Raw genomic sequence first — 15,675 nt, forward strand, 5'->3', positions numbered from 1 at the left:
TGACTATGGGACCATCTCCTCTGTGCGTGCGTGCGTGCGTTTGTGTGTGTGTGTGTGTTTGGCAGCTGGCTGGGCTCCAGCTGTGTCTGGTTAGATAATGAAGTCCAGGTGCTGCTGCGCCTGCTTTAAGACACCTGTCACCAATATTTAGTGCCAGAGAAAGCCAGACTGCAAACGGGGCGAGACGAGCTGTTTGCTTATTTTAACAAGGCTGCCTAACTGGACCTGAGGACACGGGATGTACTATGAACCCCTTCCTAGAAGCTCTGTCTGTAGATGTGTGTAACTATATGTGTGTGCTGGTTCAGACATTGCGACCACGAGTGTTTCCCTGTAGTTGGCTCAAAAAGTTAAATATTTTAATAAATAGTTTTTTTTAATCCGGAAGAATTTAGAGTAAGCCCTGACGTTACTTCACAAATCCAACCACCCCACCACCTCTGTACGTGGATGCTCTTTAAATTAATTCACCCGACTTCCGCAGCCTACAAAAGGTAAACACTGATGGTAATAAACCGTTGTATAGCCGACCTATACTGCCGTTTTTCTGGTGAGGATGGGCTGGATCAGTTTAGTTTATAGGTGTTGGCTTAAACTATATCATTCAAATGAAATTACATCATTTTTTTCCTGATGGTAAACGCTACGTTTATAAATGTAGCATAGTCAACAATGATAGTGAGAAAAGTAAGCTATGTTTTGGCACATATACTGGTCTTACTAATTCAGAGCCACCATTCTGCAGAATGCCGGACATAAGTTTTTTAGATTGTAAGCATTGTTTTTTTTTTCAGTATTCCTTTAACAAATCAAAGGCTACATTGAGTCATTAAACTAGTATAAAACTGCAGAGCCCTTCAAGAGCCCCCCTTTCCAAGTGTGTCTGTGCCTGCTTATGTTATCCTTTACATACAGACATCTACATTTCCTTATAGTCTGAAGAGCCAAACAAAGGCCTACCTGTGTAAAGTCCTAGGAAACTTACCTTCGTCCTTCCAGCACATTGGGGCTTGTTTAACTTTAACACGGGCCTCTCCGCTGTCCAACTCTCGTCTCCAACACCTGTGGCCTCTCAACAGCCTGTCTGTGTCACCCTCCACCTGCCAGCGCCAGCCCACCACGGCCTGCCAGCACATTCAAATACCTGCAGCCGGCACACTGGTTTTGGCGTGAGCGTGCATTGTTTGAGAAAATGCCCTTCATTGCTGTACCGTTGTTCTGACGTGTTTAGAAACCCGAGTGCATAATGGGTTACACTTGAAGCAGAGTCTACCTGATGCTGTAATCTAGAACATCTTTCAGCTACCAGCTTTATATGTACTCACAAGATACAACTCTAATGCAGTTAAGGCAATAATGTGTGTCAGGTAGGAGCTTTCTAAACACTTTACTCTGTTTATGTAAGCACATTTATGACGCTGTTAGAGAGAGAAAGAATCCCTCTAGGGTGACGTGCAGGGTTAAGTGAGACAGCTCGAGGCATCATGAACAATCAAGCAAGGTAAAACAAATTAGAACGCTTTAGCGGTGTTGGTAGCTGTATTTTTGAACTTTGGACAGAGCTTGGCTGGCTGTTTTCCCCTCTTCCTTTATGCTAAGCTAAGTTAACAATGCTGAGATTCCAGCTCCGTACTTACACATACTTTCATTGGGCCAAAATGTAAATTTGTATTGTAAAATCAGAGGTAACAGTGACAGCTTTCTGCACTTCACTAAGTCTTGGGTGTGTCCACTTTCTGCTGTTTGAAACTGTCCCTGTAATTTCTGCTATGTGCTCTTGAATCTTGGATCAACGCTGATGTGATTTAACATCAAAAAACCCCTCCTCCCTGTGCAAAGGTAAAAGCCAGCAGCAGCACTTCAGGTATCCTCCCTAAACAACCACAGATGTTCTTGGAGACGAAGGATTACACTGGAGAGTCAGAAAGGAAATATTACGACCACAAATGTGTTCTCGTGGCGTAAAAAAAAATCCAACTACGGGCCCTTCTGTGGGTTTGGAAGCTGAGAAGCCTCAATTTGGAGAGGGGAAAGACATGAAAAAACACCCACACGTCTCAGCAATATTCTTTCATCCACAATTCACATAAGTGCCTGGACGTGGGTTTTTAATGCCACGAGAAGTCATTAGTGGTCATGATATTTCCCTTCATACCCTTCAGCCTTTGTTAAAGACTCATCACTGGATGCTTCCATCTAGAAACACTGACAGATTTCTGGCCCAAATTCACTTCATTAATAATAACGTTGGCTGCTTTGTGTTTGGTGAAAACTGTCACGTGTATGATGTTGGTCTGAGTGTTGAGCACTTGAGAGGTTGCTGGTTTCAGGCATTTGATTGTCTTTCATCACAAACAGGACACAAAGCAGATTTAGGCAGAAACATTACAACACATTTGCCCAGCAGTTGCCTCTGTGTTGAAGTGATCTTGATGGTTTTAAAACTGTTTAATACGCATTAAGGGTCATAATATTTTACTACTACACATTTAGCTTGGTTCAGGTTCTTGCTTTGGGACACACCAAGCGGCTGCAGCAATGACCAGAATGGTCTCTTCAACAACCAGATATTTCTTTTTTGTCCACATATTAAACCTACTATCTCTCTCTCTGATTAACCAGGATGAGGGTGTGGTCATGGGAACAGTGTGGGGAGACGGGCATGGTCCTGCTGGGCTTCCTGACGCTGGCAGTATCTGTGGGGAACCTATCCACAAGGGGACTGCAGGTACACGACACACAGGAAAACACTGATGACTTGACAATGTTTTCATCCTCCACAGTCTTTTGTCATGGTGTGTAATTGGTTGACTAACAAACATAAATTCTCAGACGCCTTTGACTGGATTGTGATGACACCAGACAGACTGAGCTGCATTATTCTGACATTTTGGGACATATGTTAGTTTTCTGCCACATCTGTCCAGGAAGCATTTGTTTTGGTGATGTACAGGTCAAAAGACAAAAAGACAGGGGCGCAATCTTCCGCCCCCATCCATCCATCGCCAGCCGCTTATTCTGTGTACAGGGTCGCGGGGGTGCTGGATCCAATCCCAACATCGGACGACCCTGGACAGGTTGCCAGTCCATCATCTTCTGCGCCTACATTGTGTAAATAGTAAATATACTTGCGGCATTCTGTGCACCCATGGGCGAATTGGTCTTAAATGACATGTGGTCAGGCAATTTGTTGGTGCATTGCTATCTTGACACAGCAGAAAGAGATTGCGCCACTGACTTTAGACCAGGTTTTTGTTGGTCAATGACGCAGTCGCTTTCTGCAGTAATTCATAAAAAGGCACAGCTCGAAGTTATCTGCAGATCAGCGAGAATTTACATTCTGATTATAGCATGTTGATTGTGTGTTGGTGAAATAGGGTGAAGCGTCTCCCTATTAAATGAGGCACAGCAGTGGAAGTTCTTTGTTTATTTAAATCTGTCTTTTGTCACTGTTGTACATGTGCATTTGTTATGATTAAATTGTATTACCTATGATCAAAAAGTCACAACTTTGCTAACACAGTAAAACATCAATCAAGTGCAACAACACAGGAAACAGCAAGGCGTTTGTTTTGAAACCAAACAAAACCGATACAGAGTTGGCTTTCATCCTACTGGACAGGTAAACTAACATTACTGCAAAGTATGTGAAATATATTTTGATGTTGTGCTTTAGTTGGTTTAAGTTAGATAACGTTAGTTCGCCAGTTAATGCCAAGCTGTTGCTGACATTATCCGGTGCAAAATACTACAGTTGTATGGCTTTACGTAGACACTGCTGTCCACATTCACGCTCCCTGTCTTTCACTTGCCCGCATGAGCTCTCTCTCTCTGCTGTGAGTCTGCATCACACTTTTTTTTTTAATCAATTGCTGTTTTTTGTAATTTGCCATTCATCAGGCACACCTGGCTTTTAAAAGGAAGGCGAGATGGCACTGGTTGGTTTAATTAATTGGTTATGGCAAAAACACACCGGATGACCAATGACTAATTAAGAGACTAAATACAACACCTTTGTGCCTTATGCCTCACTTTGCACCGTTTAGCAGTGGTGCAATGGGACACGCCCTAAATGCACTTGCACCATGCACTTTGGACAATGCCCATAGATGTAAATGCAAAGTTAAAACTACAAGGTTTGCTTTACAACCAAATTCAGCCATTTTAAAATGTAAACAATTATATCCTGTTTAAACTTTTTGAAAAGCCAATGAAAGAAACCCTGTATAACCCACAGAGTCGGAACATTGCTATCATGTCACCTCATGTTCATCTTTCAGATGAAGCTGTATTTAGTGTCCGCATTTACCAGAATGTCCTTTGGACAATAGACAAACAAAACTGAGTCAACAGACATCCTAATAATCAGAATCAGAATCAAAATCAGCTTTATTTGGCAGGTATACACACTTGAGGAATTTGACTCAGGATTGTACATTGCTCACGATGTGCTTAGTCATACAATAATACAATAATAAAATCAGACACAGGCTACAGTATAAAGAACACATGTATAAACAAAAACAAAAACATCATAGACAGACTGACAAATAGTGCAATGAGCAGAATGCAAAGAATGCAGGAGTAAATTATTATTATCATTATTATTATTATGTACATGTCGGAGGTGGAGGCAGTAATCAGCATTTTAAAATATGAATACAGTGAAGAATGCAGTGTATGTCTGCCTTTTGTGCCAAAGCTTAAGCTTAAGATTGTGGTTACACAACAAAGGTCAACAGAAAGGATTTTTACTGACATAGTTCTGGAGTTTTTGGAGCTTAAATATCATTTGCTCAATCCAACCTCCAAGTGGACCACTACGACTTGTATTTGAGTAGCCCTGTTCTATTGTTAATTGTAAATTGTTGCTGTTCCATTGTTATTTTTATTTTTATTATTATTTTAATTTTTTTATATTGTCAGTTGTATGTCTGGGTGCGTGTAGCACCTTAACACCAAAGCAAATCCCTTGTATGTGATTCTGATTCTGATTCTACTACATAGATACAGTAAATACTTTGTCTGGCCAGTGCCAGTCTACTGTAGCTCACAAATGCTGAAGCTCTCTATAACCTTGTGCAGACTAAATCAGTTGCAACATTCACACCTGTTGACATGTCGACGACGACATGATGTGACACATTTGGAAGGAACGGCTCCATCACAACAACACTCACCTCCTCAGCAGTGACATCAAAGCTGAGGAAAACGCCAGACAAAGTCTACTTAGATCAGAGTCACAGTGTCTCTTCAGCAGCAGGCAGAGTGGACGGACTTTTTCTACCGGTTGTCAGTTTTAGCTTCACTTTCAGTGAGTATCAGTAGGTCGGTGATGACCGCAGAGCTAGCCAGAGACTTTGACAGCCAGTTAGTAGCTACGTGGATAGATCATATCAACGTTATTAGTTATTCAATTCGTTTTACTTCTTGTGTATTAATCCTGTTGCCTAAACTCATTGATTTTCAAGTAGACACACAATAATTAGAAGATTTCCACTTACACAGGTGTCTCTGACACCGTAATGTTCATGAAAATGTACTGGTACTCCTTTATTTAGAGGGGTATCCTGACGTGGCTTCCATATTTACTTTCACCTCAAATGTCAAATTGCAGCTGCTTTCTCAGGACTCCCCACTCTTGTTGATACTGAAAAAACATACAGAGCTCAATTATAGGGCAGGTCCACCTGCTTGGAAAAACTATGAAAAACACTGTCATTGCCATAAATGTTAATGTCATCATGTTATTATTGTAAGTCATAGACAATTTCAGGACTAAAATGTGTAATTGTTTTTAATGAGACGACTGCAATCACAAGAAAAATTACATTTGGAAAATAGATTAAAATAGAATAAAAAAAAGTCAATCAAGTTAATCAAATTAAAACTAAAAAAAGTTTAAAAAGTGGTCTGAGCACTGTGATGAGTTGCTGTCACACTGATCTGTCAGTCCACCAATCATTTACTCTTCTCTTCCTACCCTAACCCTCCTGTCTCTCTCTTTTTCTCTATACCCATCGATCTCTCCCTGTCTCTCTATCACTTACGCTCTCTGTCTGGTATTTCCAGTGTCTCTCGCCCTCTCTCACAGCTGCTCTTTCTCACACCTTTACAAGGAGCTTATTGCACATTCCAGTGGTCACTCTGATGAATCTGTCTGAATGAAGTGACGCAGCCATAGGCCTGAATTAATGCTGCTCCTGCACATCAGGAATGCGGTAAATGCTGACCATCTTCACGCGTTGCAGCCCCAGCTCAAAACACTCAGACACTCATTTACTGCCACGCAGTGAAATCGGAGTACTACTTAAACGATTACAATCACTGCAACTGCTGTTACAATTACTACCACAACGGCTTCTACTAATTCTACTTTTACTAACTATTACCTTGATTACTACTACCTCTACCGCAGAGGTGTCCACCACTACTGTGCCACTCCCATTACTGCTATGATTACTATTATTGCAGTTTCTGCTGCTACTTTGGCTACTACTATGGCAGATGGTATGTGTTTAGGCACTTATTAACCAGGTCCAGCAATAGCAGCAGCACTGTGGGCCCGTATGAAGAAGAGAGCATTGCTCACTGTGAAGTTTCCCCAGAGAGATAAAGGTTAAAAAAAAAGAAAAAGTAAACAGCCACATGTAAGATTTAGTATGAGGATTGTGACAGAATTGAGATTCTGGACCAAATATTGCCCACATGCAACAAATCAAATGTAATCTGCTTTTAGGGAAGCAGGCCTAGTCTTAGAAGGGCTAAATTGCTGTGGTCCAGTTGAGGCCCATGTTAAACCCGGCCTCAGAGCTCAAGGTTGTGTTGTGGTTATGGTCGTGCAGCCACATTCTGATGGATTCATCACTCAGTCCCTGGTGGTGTGTGGGCCAAATGAACTTGGTAAGCAGTGGGCCATCACCCAGTGCTGTGCTTATTGTAAATCAAACATATTATATGTTATTTAATTACACCCCTTCTTACAACATTGCAATTCAAAGAGTGAAAGTGACACAGCTGTAGAGAACGATATAAATAGAATAGTAAAAGTCCTCTGATTTGATTCCCTAAGCTGAAGAGGTTTAGATTGTCTGAAAATGTTGGCAGACTCGGATGTACTGTAAATACAAACAGCTGCTTCTCCATACGTCTTAATACTGTTAATATGACTAATTCTTCTGCTGCAACTGCCAACTGAATTACCACTATTTGTGTGTGTTTATGTATTTGTGTGTTTGTGTTTTCAGGAGGACGGCGTGGCGTCCAACAGTCTGGAGGAGGAGCTGGAGGTCACCACGTACTGGTGGGGGGAGTGGGCCAAGTGGACAGCCTGCACTCGTACCTGTGGAGGGGGAGTGATGTCACAGGAAAGACACTGCCTCAAACAGAGGTCAGCTAGTCTGCACACACACACACACACACACACACACAGATGTGTACATCTATACATCAGGGCTACACTCAAAGTGTTTTATTAAAAGTTAACAAATGAGTTTTATTCAAGTTCAGATGTCAGGAAACTGGCTGTCCATAATGAAGCAAAACATTTCATACACTGAACACTTCTTTTTCCTTGTGGAATTCTGTGTTCTATTTATCAATTCAAATCATCCTTTTAGAACAACATCTTGCTCTTAAAATCAGACAATAGACAATAACACCTCCTTGTCATAGCAATGACACGCTTCTTGTGGTTGGACCTCTGTGTATTCTCGCAGTCTGCATATAACCAAGGTATAACTATTTATTGCAACCAAAACAAGAGTATAAGCTAAAAATGTTTGGAACTTAACAGCCAAATGCTTAACAGACACCTGTGTTAGCAGTCAAATTGTAGATGAATTTAGTAGATTAGTATGTTTGGGGTGAACTTCTTTTAAAAGGCATGGTATTTTCATAAAACAGGGCTGCGTATGCAGTCGAAAGATGCAAATATTTTTGAAATTGGGGCTACATGACCAGAGAAAACAAAACAAAAAGGACTGTGGTATTCCCTATTGCGTATAAGATTGAAAACCTTCAACATCCAGAATTCACTAGGCCACCACTCCCACTCCCAAACTTCCTCAGCTCCTACAAAGAGCTGGTCAGAGCTACTAACGTTAGACTAAAATCTGATAGCACCACCAGGTAACAAACTGGGTGGGTCTGGCAAAGCGTTGTAAAAAACGCGTATTGTGTGTTCATAGTGTAACGTTACCCTGATAATAACAAAACTCTGTCGCTATTATACTTACTCTCGCTCCACTGGCTTTGGTTGTTTTTTCCAGTTTCTCTTCATGATCCTGAAGTACGTCTTAAGCACTCCCCTGTCCATATGTGGCCTAAAGCTTTAGTGTAACGTTACATTGTGCCCCTTTCTTCTGTAAACTCAGCAACTTCATCCAACATGAAATTCACTGCAGCGCAGCAGCTCCACTTCTGTTTCCATTGGTGCACATTTACTGCCGCGGCACCACCAGTTGGCCCTGGCACACCTGCTGGCGGTGCTTGACTCATTTGTGTGGCAGCCTCTTCCTCCTTCATAAGTAGCCCAGAATGTCTGATTCCACTTACACAATTAAAAAGCGTTTACTTCCATATATATATGAACATTGCCTTCTGCCACTGGTTGATTTTGGACAGAATGTTTTGATTTGGTGAGGAGCGGCCCCCTCTTGATCTGACTGTCCGTGGAGGCAGGTATACAACAAAAAATACAATCTGTAGTTGGAACAACAGCCCTAGTTTTGCATCATCTAGTGGGCCTCTGTAAATGAGGGGAGTGCTCTGGGTGCAGGCAAAACTGAGGGAAGTTGAAGCATATAGGTTTTCCTTTCAGCTGACAGATGATAACACAACATGCATCTCAACCTGGTATTTTATTATGTTTCATTTTGATTTATATCCAGTCTTTTTAAAAATATGTTGTTATTTCTCCAAATGTTTGTTTTCTGTCTAAAGAAAAAAAGTTGCTGCTGGGAAAGACAACATGACCTGTACAGGAACTGCTAAGAAATATCATCTCTGCAACACTAAAGTGAGTTGCAGACTTCCAGTTACTTTCTCATCACTTTATTTCACATCTTTACTACAACAAACATAGTCCTTCGGACTGGCTGACGGTAGAGGACTGTGGTTGCGGCGGGCAGCCTCCAGGCATGACTGTATGTAGATGTTTGAAAGTGAAGCCGGGTGGGGTTCAGACCGCTTATGCATTCTCAGAAAACCATCCCTGCACAAATAAACGGTTAAAAATGTTTTATTTGTATAACATACTGTAAAACCGAGTCTTAACAAGTGTGAAACAGACCTCTTTTAATGGTCTGTGCTGTCTCTCTGCACTGCAGGAATGTCCTGCGACGGGGAGGAGCTTCAGAGAGGAGCAGTGCTGGTCCTTCAACTCCCAGCTTTACAATGGGAGGAACTACCAGTGGAAACCTCTGTATCCTGGTAATAACACCCATAAAATGCTTCCCAACCTCTCTTTACCCCGTTAAACAGACCAGAGTTGACTGAGGCCTTTACTGTATGAGCTGCTGAGCCCTGCGTCCAACACAGTAGCATCTTTTCTTAAAGCAAATGTTGTCTTCTGATATGCTTAAATGGTTTTTAGGTCTCTTTTCAGATGTAACTGCTGGGATGTTGTTTTAAAACCTGTTCCTAATTAATATCCAAAAGTGCTCTCGAGTCGAGAGATCCTACAACTCCAACAGTCCTCCTTGTGGTTCCTGTACTGAGACAGAAAATGGCAGAAGGGGTCAGACAGACGTTTGTGGGGAATGTGAGACACAGGGGAGACGGGTTTGACATGACTCCACTAATTAATAGTTTTTACAATAAATGGACACAGTGCTGAACCCAAAGAGAATCCTCATCAACTCTGCATCTCTACAGAGTGTTACAGGTAATATGTTTAGTGCAGCAGGCAGCTCTGGTAAACCAACTGTACCAACTATACAAGGCTGTCTGTTTACCAAATATTGATGCTTGCACTTCTATTGCTATACAAGCATCAGTGGGATGCTTGTGGTATACTGCAGCGAGTGGTAGCAATAAAGGCAGTTGTAGTAGAAGCAATAGCTGTGCTTACAGAAGTGAATTATTTCCATTGTTATTGGTTATAAGACAGTGACCAGTGACTTGTGTTCCTCTCCAGACGACTACGTTCACATCTCTAGTAACCCCTGTGACCTCCACTGCACCACCACCGACGGCCAGAGGCAGCTGATGGTGATGGCACGAGACGGCACTTCATGCAAGTACAGCAGTTACCGCGGCGTCTGCGTGGACGGTAAGTGTGAGGTGAGTCCAGCTTCTTCTTGTTTTACTCCCCCTCAAACAGTTTCACTCTACTTTCAGTTTTCAGCACCACTGAAAGCACCACACCGAGTTTGTATGTCTAACAAACCCACAGGCAGCAAGCTGCTGCAGTACAATCTCAGCTTTCTGACTAGCAATGAAAGTAAATGAGGTAAAAAGTTACAAAATATTCATCCTTGTATCCAAAAAGTTACACAGTGAGTCCAAAAGTGGAAAGAAGACCACAAGTTGTAAGGCTGCAATGGGTTCATGTAACACCAGCAACTGAGCAACTTCTTGAAATGGTAGAACATATTTGCTAGCTTCTGCATCATTACCATGTTATTACTGGTAATTTCATTTATTTATGATTTATAGAAGTTTTTATTTTTTAAATTTATCCTCTCTGCTCCCACTTCCTGCTTTGCTGCTCAGCCAATCGGATGTGACGGAGTACTGTTTTCCTCCAACACCTTGGATAAGTGTGGGGTCTGTCAGGGGGACGGCAGCAGCTGTAGCAGGGTCACCGGAAACTTCCGCCGTGGAGCCATGACTCTGGGTGGGTCTCAAAAAACACTCTTTGTTAGACATCAATTTGAATATCTGATATTCTATCTACTCTATCTGATATACTCCCAGATATTTAGTTTTAGTCATTAGGAGTGGTCAGAACAGTCTTCTTGGTTAAATCAAAAAGCATGCGATGATTCTGACCACTTTCTATTTCCTGTCATCAAGGTTACTCCTTTATCACTCAAATCCCTGAAGGATCATGGGACATCCAGATCATTGAGAGGAAGAAGTCGGCTGATGTTCTAGGTGGGTACTTTTCCTGCTCCTCACATACGTAACTATTTACATTTGTTCACAAAAGACACTTGTGCGAGAACAAAACTGTCTTTTAAATGTTTAATGGAGATGTCTAATTTTAAGAAAGAGAGAAAATGCAGGCCCTTTTCTGACTCAAACCAGAGTTTGCTGTTTCCAGTGTGATTTGTAACTCTCAGAGTTCTCCATTTATCTTGTTCCCCAGCTGTGACTGACCAGGCGGGCAACTTCTTCTTTAACGGGGCTTACAAGGTGGACAGTCCCCAGAACTTCCACGCAGCAGGAACTGTTTTTAAGTACCGGCGACCCATGGATGTCTATGAGACCGGGATAGAGTACATTGTTGCCAAAGGCCCCATCGACCAGGCCATCAATATTCTGGTACACTTAACCTTCTTCAATTCACCTCTCTAGCTTTAACTTTTCCTCTACATTCACCTGCTGCTTCTTCGTTGTGGAGCTAAATGTCCGATAGAGAGTGTGCATGTTATGTCATCACAGTGACTGCAGCAACTCACCGTCACCGGTTATGATTCTGGCCAGGCACCTTTGTTGCAAATCGAACCCCCCCCCTCCCATGTTTCCTGTCTACCTAGCTAATAAAAAAAAAAAACTTTGAAAAAACAACTTGGTACAAATATAACATTTTGTGCATCAGGATCCTTCTGTTAGCTTCCGCTGTATCCTCGCACTGATGAACTAGTGGTTTTAGAAAATTGAATATACAGTATATTAGGCATTAACAATGAAACAAAAATTGTACTTCAGTCTAATATGTGATGTCACATGAGTCAGTGTCGGTTTGGGCTTTGAAAATGAAAATAATCTGGGGGTGTGGAGTTAGAGAGAAGTGAGCTCACATACCTGCTCCACCCAAATCTCCAACTTTTTAAAATTGTATAGTACTCTTTTAAGGTCAGGATGATACAGAAAGTCATCTTGTTGGTACCCATCTGCACCAATTTGTTTAATTTAGTAACCTCCATAGTGTCTGTGAAGAAGAGTCTGACCTCTGACCTGCACCTGCTTGTACTGTGACTCCAAAAGTGAAATGTGCACATGTATGAATTGCAAACTACCGCCCCATTACATTGTAATATTAAACTATGGTTCTCTAAAAACCTTTAAATTACAGAAACAAAGGAATGTTTGTTGTTTTGGCCTCTGCAGTCTTTGTTAGCTCATCATAAAATAAGAAGCCCAAGAATTAAAGCTTTAGGCTACTGTTCTTAACTCTTAAACGTAATAACGATCACTCTGGTTAAGACTGCTGACTCATGAGGCACTTTATTTTCTGGGTAGCAGTGGAGACTGCCAACACTTGGCTCAACAAATTGTCTATTCAGAATATTTCCTGGCATAAAAATGCTCATTTGGGAATAAAGCGGTGATGTTAGAGCAGCTCAGCCCCCGTAGCGCATCAGACATGCCCAAAATGTTTGTATCGTCTCCTGGTCTGCCAAATGTCTACGATGTAAACGTAATGCAGACGTAATATTGAGTCTGTGTCTAAAGTTGATAGAATACAGGCCTTGTGTTTTGACAGTGGCCATATATCTCAAAAAGTGTCCATGTCACAGGCCAGGTTTGATTGATCTCTCTGCAGGAAGCTGGAACATAGATCTCCTCCTGGAGGCTCACTGTGACTCCGCTGGTTCATCTCAGCTAACATTGAGTTTTTATCATCAGGCCTATGAGCCAAGATGCATAGCATGTAAAACGTCACAGACTTCAGTCTTGTTTTGAACCTGGCCTTAAAGAGCGTCATATTCTCCCCCTAAATCCTAATCTTATTCCAGTTATCTGGAAAGCTGTGGCCGATTTGCACCTATTAGGGCTGATAGTGTATGTGTGGCAAGTAAAGACAAGTTCAGTACAAAACAAAAAATATGCTGACATCTCTGCTACATCTACAGTTAATTCATAAAGATAGAGTTCACCTTTTTGTAACCTTTTGTCAGAAGTAGAAAAAAATTAAATTAAATTAAATTTTAAAGGCAGTTGAAATTCAGGAGGTGATTTTAAATACAGTAGACTAAACATGACGTAGAATCTTTCTTTTTTAAAGCCAAAATCTTAGGACAGAAATATAAGTTTACATTGATTTGGTCCTGGTTTTTGACTGTCCTTGCTGCTGGTTTGAAACCTGTATAAACTAACCTCGCCTCTCTTCACTCAGGTGTGGAACCAGAACGGTCGCACACCGTACATCACTTACGAATACACCGTCCTTCGAGACTCCCTGCCACCCATCCCACCTCCTCCACTCTACACGGGATCAGACACCTCAGCCGGAGAGGTTTCTGTGGAGGTGGGGAGTCTGCTGCCACCGAACAGCAGTATTTATGACCAGGCGGCCCCTGAGGGCCAGTTAGAGCCGGGAGGGGCCGAGGTGCAGAAGGGCCAAGAGACCAACGAGGTGTATGAGGAGACAGCGGAAATCAGCTGTGACCAGGATGTAGCAGCTGCCCCAAAATCTACAGGTAAGGCCTGCGTGTAGCACCTTAGACCTGTTTGGATGTATGAAATAGGCTATTTCAGGCACCAACCTTGCAAGAATGAGCAAATACACACACACTGCCTGAGTTAGAAGCTTAAAGGTTTGATCCTACCATGGTAAACATCTATCCATGCATGGAAGGTACAAGCACAACTAACGGTTATTTATCATTAATTAATGTTATGTTGGACCAGCCAATGAATTTATAATTATATCAAACAGAAAAGCAGCAAGTCAACACTTGCTGGAACAAGAGAACATTTGGCATTTTATTTGAAAAATGGCTGAAACAGTTAATTGAATATCAAAACTGTTGCTGATTCATTTTCTGTTTATCAGATCATTTATTGATTGGCTAATCTCTTCTGCACGAGATGGTCCTATATGTCAGGTGAAAATCAAGTGATTTCTGTGTTGAGTTGAATGATGCGCTATATGCTCGGTTCAAGCTGTAGTGTTGGAGCCCTTGGAAAGATTTTAAATAGACTGTTTTCTTGCATTGTTGTGAATTTATGGGGTCATTTTCTTGAAATGCAAGAGCATTGGTTTAGTTTCAACAGTGGAGGGAACACAAATGAAGATGCATTCTGCATTTTCTGCACCAATTTATGGTGGAAATGTCATTATCTATATAAAGGGAAACACAATATTTAGGCTGCAGGTGACAATTCAAAATATAAAAAATGAATAGAATATAATGTAGTAAGGCTTTCAGGCATTCTGTAGATTGCTTTTAAATATGTTTTCTCCTGTAGATTGACATTTCCAATTTAATAAAATCAGGGCGTAGTTGATTTGCTCTGAGTGGAAAACTTTCTCTTGTGGCTCCCCCTGACATTTTGTGCCCTAGGCAACCGCCTACATCACCTATGCCACAGGCCAGCCCTGGATTCAAGGCATACTAAAATCATACAGGTTCAAACAAACTGACGATAGCTAATAATAATATATATTTTTTCACCTTTATTTATACAGAGAATCAGACTTTGATCAATGTCTCTTTTACAGCTGAGCCCTGTGTACAGCAAACAGATACAAATATTCAACAGATATATAAATATAATTTTAAAAAAACAACAGACAATTTTTAGGTAACATTTACATTTGTGAGGACAGTGTTCATTCCACATTGCTTTAAATTGTCCTGTTGAAATCTGGACATCTACTTTAACCTTTTCCTGTAATTTATTCCCACAATTCGCAGCATTATATTCAAAGGCGGTTTTCCCTTGCTCAGAATGACCTCAGGGAATTTCTAAGACTAACCATTCTTTGGGACGTGTCTGATAACCACCGACTTTCCAATTTATTTTAGTGGTCAGATAGCTGGGAAGTTTATGCATTATAGCCTTATAAATGAATAATAACCAGTGCCTAGTTCTCCTGGCGAACAAAGAATCCCACCCCACTAGCGAGTATAGAAGACAATGGTGTGTGTTGTAATTGGCACCCGTAATAAACTGTAAATATGCCAGCTGATTTCTGTTTCCATGCCTTACAATGAGTTACAATAAAAAATATATATTTTAATGTATTAAGGGTACTGTTGTTAACTGGCTAAAGTGATCATCTGAGATATTGTTGTTTTTATTGACTATGGTGACATTTTCTTTTTTTTCTTTGTTCTTTTTATGTCATTTCTTTGATGTTTAACACTTCCAGGCATAACCAGAAATAGCAACTTTTTTTTCATTTATAAGCTCATTTATAGACGGTGGGAATGTTCAGCTTGAAAAAAAAAATTTTGAAGTTGATACTGAGTTTAGATATTAACATTCACCGGCCGATATTCCTTGCTTATTCCCAAACATACAAACAAGTGTTTTTTGCTTCTCTCTAATTTGGTCATTTTAGAATTGTGGCCAAGATGGGTACTGATTTTTACAGTAAGTAACAGTTGAAAAATAAACAGTGCCATCAGTACTGCCACAGAGCCCCTAAAGTCCCGTAAGGTGATATTTTTTTATTTTGTGCGTGGAACAATAATTTGTAATTGATTATAAATATTGACTGTCAAAATAAAGCAACATAGAAAGTTGTAAAACTATAAATCCAACTCACCCCTG

The 15,675-nt window shown here is 41.0% G+C and overlaps 1 protein-coding gene across 1 annotated transcript in view; it reads left to right on the plus strand.

The window, feature by feature from the left end:
* Positions 1–2,604: 2,604 nt before the first annotated feature.
* adamtsl2 (ADAMTS-like 2) overlaps positions 2,605–15,675 on the plus strand; it is a 26,022-nt gene continuing 12,951 nt past the window's right edge. The window contains exons 1-9 of the mRNA XM_046035265.1: positions 2,605–2,728; positions 7,248–7,390; positions 8,944–9,019; positions 9,330–9,432; positions 10,139–10,284; positions 10,717–10,840; positions 11,020–11,100; positions 11,315–11,490; positions 13,289–13,592. Coding sequence (XP_045891221.1) covers positions 2,624–2,728; positions 7,248–7,390; positions 8,944–9,019; positions 9,330–9,432; positions 10,139–10,284; positions 10,717–10,840; positions 11,020–11,100; positions 11,315–11,490; positions 13,289–13,592 — 1,258 coding nt within the window. The 5' untranslated portion in view covers positions 2,605–2,623. The remainder of the gene's footprint in view (positions 2,729–7,247; positions 7,391–8,943; positions 9,020–9,329; positions 9,433–10,138; positions 10,285–10,716; positions 10,841–11,019; positions 11,101–11,314; positions 11,491–13,288; positions 13,593–15,675) is intronic.

Source organism: Micropterus dolomieu, linkage group LG21 (genome assembly GCF_021292245.1).
Source record: "Micropterus dolomieu isolate WLL.071019.BEF.003 ecotype Adirondacks linkage group LG21, ASM2129224v1, whole genome shotgun sequence".
Classification (NCBI taxonomy): Eukaryota; Metazoa; Chordata; class Actinopteri; order Centrarchiformes; family Centrarchidae; genus Micropterus; species Micropterus dolomieu.